The 9,027-nt window shown below is 52.2% G+C and overlaps 1 protein-coding gene across 1 annotated transcript in view; it reads right to left on the reverse strand.

Moving 5' to 3' along the window:
* Positions 1-8,379, reverse strand: part of ACAP1 (ArfGAP with coiled-coil, ankyrin repeat and PH domains 1) — a 45,766-nt gene extending 37,387 nt beyond the window's left edge. The window contains exons 1-2 of the mRNA XM_081167815.1: positions 8,205-8,379; positions 353-410 (exon numbers count right to left, since the gene is read on the reverse strand). Of these exons, the coding sequence (XP_081023941.1) occupies positions 353-410; positions 8,205-8,257 (111 nt within the window). The 5' untranslated portion in view covers positions 8,258-8,379. The remainder of the gene's footprint in view (positions 1-352; positions 411-8,204) is intronic.
* Between the last annotated feature and the right edge of the window lie 648 nt (positions 8,380-9,027).

Consider the following 9,027-nt stretch of genomic DNA (forward strand, 5'->3'; position numbering starts at 1 on the left):
ATTCCGGTACTTCCGGGTTTCGGCGGGTCCGCAACCCGAAAAAACACAACCTGAAGCGTCTGTAACCCGAGGTATGACTGTATTTCAAATGACAGTTGTTTTTGCCTTGCAAGGCCTGCACGGTGTGGGCCCCGGATAGGTCTAAGGACGCTTCATCCCATGTGACCCCAAAGCCCCTCCGCCCTTTCTGGGTTTTTACAGCCGTGTCAACAAGCTTTTCTGCTCGAGCTTGTGGGGAAAAATTTGCCGTTTCCCCAGGAGCGAGTCCTTCTATCGACAAGAGAAGGAGCCCTTTGCAAAGTCTCCCACCGCACAGCTAAGCACCCTTGCAAGCCGATCGCCGCTTCCTCACCTTTTCCAGCTGAGACTCCAAAGCAGAGACCTCCGTTTCCACCGTCTCAATGGCAGCCCTGAGGTTGGGGGGCGAGGGAAATAAGAGGGAGGAGAGAAATATCAGCACAGGTGCATAACCGGGATTTAACATGGGTTCAAGGTCTGCATCAGCCACAGACCTAATAATAATAATAGTAATAATAATATTTATACCCCGCCCATCTGGCTGAGTTTCCCCAGCTACTCTGGGCGGCTCCCAATCGAGTGTTAAAAACAAAACAGGATTAGATATTAAAAACTTCCCTAAACAGGGCTGCCTTCAGATAAGATAGCTGCTTATTTCCTTGACATCTGTAGGGAGGGTGTTCCACAGGGTGGGTGCCACTACCGAAAAGGCCCTCTGCCTGGTTCCCTGTAACTTCACTTCTCGCAATGAGGGAACTGCCAGAACGCCCTCGGTGCTGGACCTCAGTGCCCGGGCTGGACAATGGGGGTGGAGACGCTCCTTCAGGTCTACTGGGCCTTTGAGGCCGTTTAGGGCTTTCAAGGTCAGCACCAACACTTTGAATTGTGCTCGGAAAAGTACTGGGAGCCAATGCAGATCTCTCAGGACCGGTGTTATGTGGTCTTGGCGGCCGCTCCCAGTCACCAGTCTAGCTGCCGCATTAGTTGTAGTTGCAGTTTCTGGGTCACCTTCAAAGGTAGCCCCACATAAAGCGTGTTGCAGTAGTCCAAGCAGGAGATAACCAGAGCATGCGCCACTCTGGAGAGACAGTCTGCGGCCAGGAAGGGTCTCATCCTGCGCACCAGATGGAGCTGGCAGACAGCTGCCCTGGACACAGAACTGACCTGCGCCTCCATGGACAGCGGTGAGTCCAGAATGACTCCCAGGGTGCACACCGGGTCCTTCAGGGGCACAGTTGCCCCATTCAGGACCAGGGAGTCCCCCACACCCACCCACCCCCTGTCCCCCCCAAAACAATACTTCTGTCTTGTACATGGCCTGGGGGAAACCAGTCACTCTGCCTCTATTTCCCACTTTACGTATGAAGATTATACCAGTTGCTGGAAACTGTGGAAGGCGGAGAGTGCTCTCGCACTCAGCTTCCGCTTCCCAGCTTCTCTACGAGGCAACTGTTTAGCCACCAGAACATCACCTCCCATTTTACCCATTCCACTGGCAAACGGGTCTTGCCATCAAAAAGCTCTTCCAAATGTTTCCTCAGAATCGCCCTTCTTGAAACTCGAATCCATTGGATTGGGTTCTACCCTCCGAAACAGGCGAAAAACAAGCTTGCTCCTTCTTCCATGGGGCAGGCCTCCAGATATTTGAAGATGGCTCTCATATCTCCTCTTTTTCAGGCTAAACATACCCAGCTCCTTCAACCACTCCTCATATGGCTCGGTTTCCAGACCCTCAGTCATCTCGGTCACCCTCCTCTGCACACCTTCCAGCAAGCTCTGCTTTTTAAAATTATGTATTTTATCAGATCCCGCAGGGCCCTGGTCTCATGAGACAGAGCGTTCCACCAGGCTGGAGCTAGTGTTGAAAAGGCCCTGGCTCTGGTTGAGGCTAATCTGACTTCCTTACAGCCTGGGATTTCTAAAGATAAAGGTAAAGGGACCCCTGACCATTAGGTCCAGTCGGGGCCGATTCTGGGGTTGTGGTGCTCATCTCACTTTACTGGCCAAGGGAGCCGGCGTACAGCTTCTGGGTCATGTGGCCAGCAGGACTAAGCCGCTTCTGGTGAACCAGAGCAGCGCACGGAAACGCCGTTTACCTTCCTGCCAGAGCGGTACCTATTTATCTACTTGCACTGGTGTGCTTTTGAACTGCTAAGTGGGCAGGAGCAGGGACTGAGCAACGGGAACTCACCCTGTCGCGGGGATTCGAACCGCCGACCTTCTGATCGGCAAGCCCTAGGCTCTGTGGTTTAACCCACAGCGCTGCCCGCGTCCCTGACCTGCGACCTCTAGGGTGTTGCTATTTATGGACCTTAAGGTCCTCTGTGGGGCATACCAGTTAGCAGGACAGGAACTTGCAAGAAAAGACCATCTGTACAGGAGCTAGGAAGGGGAGCTCAGGAGCTGAGCTTAGGGGCCGAGTAGCGTCTTAGAAGCACCTCCAATCTTCTCTGCCAACCCTGAAAGCTGCCTTGCGGTCGCTTCGCAAGCTTCCTGCCTCGGCCGACGTTGCGACCACTTCCTGCCAGTTGCCTGGAAACCTTTCCTATCCACAGCGAACTGGTTTTGCTGCGCACGAAGAGACGTTCTCAGAGTGACAAGTGACTACTATTATTTATTAAATTTGAATGCCGCCCTATATCCGTAGGTCTCAGGTCAGCTTGCAACACAAAACCGCAACATTAAAAAAAACAAAAACACACAATATAAAAGGCCCCTTCTGCACCATGGCTTCCCCCTCCTCCTGCCCAAGGATTCCTGGGAATTGTAGTTTGCTAAGGGTGCCGAGACCCTTAAAAAGCAGACATCACTTTGCCAACAAAGGTCCGTATAGTGAAAGCTCCGGTTTTCCCAGTAGTGATGGATGGAAGTGAGAGATGGACCATAAAGAAGGCTGATCGCTGAAGAATTCATGCTTTTGAATTATGGTGCTGGAGGAGACTCTTGAGAGTCCCCTGGACTGCGAGAAGATCAAACCTCTCCATTCTGAAGGAAATCAGCCCTGAGTGCTCACTGGAAGGACAGATCCTGAAGCTGAGGCTCCAAGACTTTGGCCACCTCAGGAGAAGAGAAGACTCCCTGGAAAAGACCCTGATGTTGGGAAAAATGGAGGGCACAAGGCGAAGGGGACGACGGAGGACAAGATGGTGGGACAGTGTTCTTGAAGCTACCAGCATGAGTTTGACCAAACTGTGGGAGGCAGTGGAAGACAGGAGTGCCTGGTGTGCTCTGGTCCACGGGGTCACGAAGAGGCGGACATGACTAAACGACTAAACAACAACAAAGGGTGCCAAGAGTTGCCCTGGTTTTCAGGACCCGTCTGAGTCTTGTGATTGTTGTTCTGTTTTTAATGCTGCGTTTTCACGTGATATGTGGAAAATTTGGGGTTGGCTTTCGCAGCCCAACTCTCCATCTGGGCGTTTGGTGTCTCCTAAGTCCACGGTTGGCAATGAGTGGAGGGCAGCCCCTAATTTTTCCATATAACAAATGCTATGACCAACCCTGGGACCTTGGGGTGAAAGGAAGGTAATAAGTAACTAAGTAAATGAGAGACGACCTCCGTGCATAGCAGGGGGTTGGGCTAGATGACCGTACGGGTCCCTTCGAACTCTATAATTCTATTATTCAAATCCTAGAGTGGTTCAACAATCAATAATAATAATAATAATAATAATAATAATAATAATAATAATAATAATAATAATAATTTATTTGTACCCCGCCCATCTGGCTGGGTTTCCCCAGCCACTCTGGGCAGCTTCCAGCAAAGATTAAACACACATTAAAATGTCACACATTTTAAAAACTTCCCTGAAGAGGGCTGCCTTCCAGAGAACTGTAGATCTGTGAAGGGGAATAGGCAGGACTCCCAACTGCTCTCAGCGCCCAGAACAAACTAGAGTTCCCAAGATTCTTTTTTGGGGGGGAGAAAAACCTGACTGCTGCTTTAAATCTTCAGTGTATATGGGTCCAACTACAATTTCTATGTTACATGGACCTCTGGAAAGAGTCAGGAATAAACTCTTCCAGACAACGGCTTAGAATTGCAAACGGGCCACTGAGATATCACAAATAATGGCTTTTTTAAAAATTGCCAAGTCTTCCTTGGAACAGGCATTTTGGTGACAGAGACATGGTATGGAGCCTGCAAAAAGGCTGCATGGGAGAGGAGGCGCACCCATCCCATAATAAGACACCCACCCTAAGCAGCACACTCATGCATGTGGTCTGGTAGGCCGGAATATTATTATTATTATTATTATTATTATTATTATTATTATTATTATTAATACCCCACCCATCTGGTTGGGCTTCCCCAGCCACTCTGGGTGGCTTCCAACAAAATATTAAAATACAGTAATGCATCAAACATTAAAAGCTTCCCTAAAGAGGGCTGCCTTCAGATGTCTTCTAAAAGTCTGGTAGTAGTTGTTCTCTTTGACATCTGGTGGGAGGGCGTTCCACAGAGTGGGTGCCACCACCGAGAAGGCCCTCTGCAGGGAGACCAACAGGAGGCCTGATTCCCAAATTTTGCCTGGTTTCTGGCTTTTACTTGAGTTACCTAGATTGGAGGTGACTAAGCCATTTCTCACCTTCTCACCCCTTGCCTTTTCCTGTAAGACCTATTACAGTCGTTAAGAGTCGTCAACAGGCTCATCTCAGCTATCTGCCAATCTCCCATTCCCACCACCCTTCTGAGTAATACCCCTCCCCACCTTCTCACTATATAGAAGGATCTGGCAACTTCTGTTTCAGTGTATCTGAAGAAGTGTGCATGCACACGAAAGCTCATACCAAGAACTAACTTAGTTGGTCTTTCAGGTGCTACTGGAAGGAATTTTTTTATCTAGATTGGAGGTGCTCTGTAAGTACCTCCAAACTGGGTTCCCACTCCAGCTGCTCAACACAGGCCATTTCAAGATGGCCGCCGCGCACACATCCCCCACAATGCACCGGGGCTATGGCTCAAACCGGAGCAGAAGAAACTCAGAAGCAACTCCGACGAGGAGGGAAGTGTGGCAAAACCACAGGAAGCGAGGAGGAAGGCAGCAAGGCGGACGGGCATCAAACACAAAGCACAAGTTTGACGATGCTGCGACACACCCAAAAAAAAGTGTGTGTGTGTGTGTGTTTTGTGGAAAGAGAGAGAGACGGCGCAGCCTTTCTCAGCTGGGGAAAGAGAAGCATTTTTAAAACCATCCACTGGGCGTCCCACCAGAGGAAAATTGTGGCAGAACATCCTACAAGTGGAAATCAGTGACGCCTGGAAACAATCTCTCATGTCCCAGCCACACACAGCTGGAGAATGGAAACCATGAGGACACCGTCTGTGACTCTCAGGGCCATGTTCACGTTCAGAGCCATTTCACTCTGAGAAGGCGTTGCTTCCCCCAAAGAGTCCTGGGAACTGTAGTTTGGTTAAGGGAACAGAGAGCCATTGGGAGAGACCCCATTCCCCCCCCCCCGAGTTCCCTGGGAGGTGGGATTGATGTGTCAAACTGGCATGGCTTCCCCCAAGGAATCCTGGGAGCTGTAGTTTGGTGAAGGGCGCCGAGGGTGTTGCCAAGAGACCCCATATTTCCCCTCCGAGAGCTACAATTCCCAGAGCTCCCTGAGAAGAGAGGCTGACTGCTAAACCGTTCTGGGAATCGTAGCTCCGTGAGGAGAAATAAAGGGCTCTCCGAACAACTCTCAGCAGCCTTAAACTCCCAGAAGTCTCTGGGGGAAGCCATGGCGGTTTGAAGTGTTGTCATACCACTTTACACAGTCATGGCTTCCCCCCAAAGAATTCTGGGAGCTGAGAGTCAGGAGCTGGTTCCCATTTCCTTCTCAGAGAGCGAATGTTCCCAGAATTCCCTGGTTGAACTATCATGGCTTCACCCAAGGAATTCTGGGAGCTGTAGTTTGGTTAAGAGTGCTGAGCGTTGTCAGGTGAGCCCCACCCACAGAGCTACAATTCCCAGAGCGGCTTAACAGCCAGTCACTCTTTCCCAGGGAACTCTGGGAGTTGAAGTTCTGTAAGGGAGTGCCTAACAACTACGAGCACCCTTATCAAACTACAGTTCCCAGGATTCCCTGGGTGGGTGAGGGAAACCATGGTGATTTAAAGCAACATGATATTGCTGGTGGGGCCTGGCCAAAAGGCCTTTGAGTCCTTCAGCTCTGGAAAATATACAGCCAACGCCATCTTCCTCTGTACCACCAGAGAAGACCCTGGGGAGTTGGGGTTTCCCAACAGATTCACCCCTCAAAACATCACTGCCCCACACGGGCGTTTGGGGCCAGCCTGAACCGCAATTCTTCAGGGCTGGATCATCGTCATCATTTTTAATTTGTATCCCGCCTTTCTAGCTTACAATACTCAAGGTGGTTTACAAGCTGAAGAAACAAAAAATGTACATCTTATAATAATCTAATGCAATACAAAAATGTGATAATGAAACGTAACTTTAAAATAGGCAGCCTACATAAAAAAGTCACATTCAACAATCAATAAGAATAGTATAAAATAATAATGTCATATAAAAGTTAAACAGAAATCCACTCAGCGGGTGTGCTTCTCTGCAGAAAGCGGCCCCAAATTTCACACAAATATAGTGGTACCTCAGGTTAAGTACTTAACTCATTCCGGAGGTCCGTACTTAACCTGAAACTGTTCTTAACCTGAAGCACCACTTTAGCTAATGGGGCCTCCTGCTGCCGCCGCACCGCCGGAACACGATTTCTGTTCTCATCCTGAAGCAAAGTTCTTAACCTGAAGCTCTATTTCTGGGTTAGCGGAGTCTGTAACCTGAAGCATATGTAACCTGAAGCGTATGTAACCCGAGGTACCACTGTACACCCCAGGCACAGAATATGGGGCAACGGTGACTGCCTCACACTGAAACGTGCCAGCTTAGGGGTTTTTTGGGGCCCAAGCGACCCCAGGAACGCTTTCTAGCCTTGCCCCAAGTCACTTTCTGCCTCCTGGCCCCAGCGTGAGGTCTGCGCTCCCATGTGTACAGGCCGGAAACTCCTGCTAGTGTGGGGGTTTTTTGGGGGGGGGAGAAGGGGGCACTACCAAACCCACACCACTAGAAATAGCCCGCAGTCTTACACCTGCTCTGCCGGATTCTCAAGCGCTGAGTGTGGCGCTAGCTCCTCCATTACAGTTTACGCGCCCTGAGCCTCAGCACAACAGCCCTGACAAACTGGGGTTGCCAACTTACCGCCCCTCACCCAAAAATCACCCCCCTCTCCACAAGCCTAGCCTGCTCCAGTGCCATTAGGGGCAAGTGGGCAAACAGCAAGGAACAGGGCGATTGCTGCAGCGCTGATTGCTGGTAAAGACACAGGAGCAGAGAGCTGGTTGAAAAGTTGGCAACCCCACCAGCAGCTCGATTTGCTTCACAGTATCATCTCCACACTGTCGTCCCCCCCCCAGCCCCCAATTTAGTAGTATTTTACACACACACCCCTCTCCTGCCACTTCCTGCACTGTCAAACTCCTTTTGTAGCCTGGTGCAAAGGAGAGAAGTGGGGAGGAGAAGTGGGGAGCAAAGGGCCCCAAAAAGGGAGGCAAAAACAAGCCCCCCAAAAAATGGCAGCTCTCCCCTTATCAAGAGATTCCTGCACGGCAGGGGGTTGGACTAGATGACCCTAAGGGTCCCTATATGATTGGAGAAAACCCCCACACACACCTTCGGAAAAGGAGAAAGAGCGATTGATTCCCTTCCATTCCTTAATATTTCTCCCATCATTTAGGGTTCGCCACCGAAGCCCCAACACTTCTCCCTCTTCCGGACCCCGCCAGTTGGGTCTTTAGCCGCCGCCTTTGCTCTCACCACTAGGAGACACTTCCTCCCCTTCTCCAACAACGCAGCCCAGCCCTCCCTCCCCAAGCGAAAACTCTCCTTCTGAGTTTGTTTGGAAGAAAGGCAGGCCCGGGACGTCCTCCCTCCAAGGCCGAAGGAACTGCCGGCTCGTCTCCAACCAGTGGAGGAGGGAGGCGGGCGAAGGCAGGCAGCGGAGCCGTGCGCGGCGGGAGCGAGCGGGGGCGCCGTCTCCGCAAGGCGCGCCGTCGGGGCAGCTGCGTGGCGGCGGGACAGCCCGCCTGCCTCCGCCTGGCACCGGCCGGAGCGCGATGCGTAAAAGCGCACCAGCTGCCTGGCCAAGGGCGCACGGCGCGGCGCGCCAAGCGGACCCACCTGAAGCGCGGCGAGTCTTTCAGGCACTCCTCGAAGTCCAGCTTGACCGTCATCGCGGCGCCGTTTCTCCGGGACGCTCCGGGTAGCCCTGGCCGGAGGTGGAGGCGGCGGCGGCGCTGATACCTGGACCAGACCTGCGAGCAGCCGCGCAGAGGCAAGACCAGCCAGGGGCGCGCGGAGGAGCAAGGAGGCGCCGCCGGCAGCGGCTCCTGCTCCGCCCCGGGGCGGGGTGCGCGGCTGCGGGCGGCGCCCGGCGGAGGAGCCATCCTCGCGGCGCCCGGGAGAGGGCAGCAGGGCGCCCCCCCTCGGTCTGCGGGACGACCCCGAGCCACGCACGGGCGGCCGGTCTGCGAAGCCGAGCGCGCAGCGCCGCCTGGAGCAAGTCTCCGACAGCTCCGCCCGGCGGGAACGACGCCAGCGCGCAGGGAGGTGGTGGTGGAGGAGGAAGCGGGTTGGCTGGGAGCCGGCCTTAATCGGGAGGAGCAGGAGGAGTGGAGGGAGGAGCCGGCTGGATACTTGTAAACCGCTTTGAGCGTCTCTGCGGAGTAAGCGGCATATCCTTTTGGTCCGATGCAATGCGAGCAATCGGATCTGGAGCCTGTCTGGATTTATGTGTTACATAAACTTTATATACCGCTTGATTGTTTAAAAAAAATCTTGGAAAGGTTTGCAGAAAAACAAAAAGTAGATAAAAACAGTAGTATAAAAGTAGATAAAAAAGTAGACAGCATCTTAAAAAGCAGAGACATCACCTTGCCAACAAAGGTCCGTATAGTGAAAGCTCTGGTTTTCCCAGTAGTGATGGATGGAAGTGAGAGCTGGA

This window comes from Podarcis bocagei, assembly GCF_964188305.1.
Source record: "Podarcis bocagei genome assembly, chromosome: 13".
NCBI classification, from domain to species: Eukaryota; Metazoa; Chordata; class Lepidosauria; order Squamata; family Lacertidae; genus Podarcis; species Podarcis bocagei.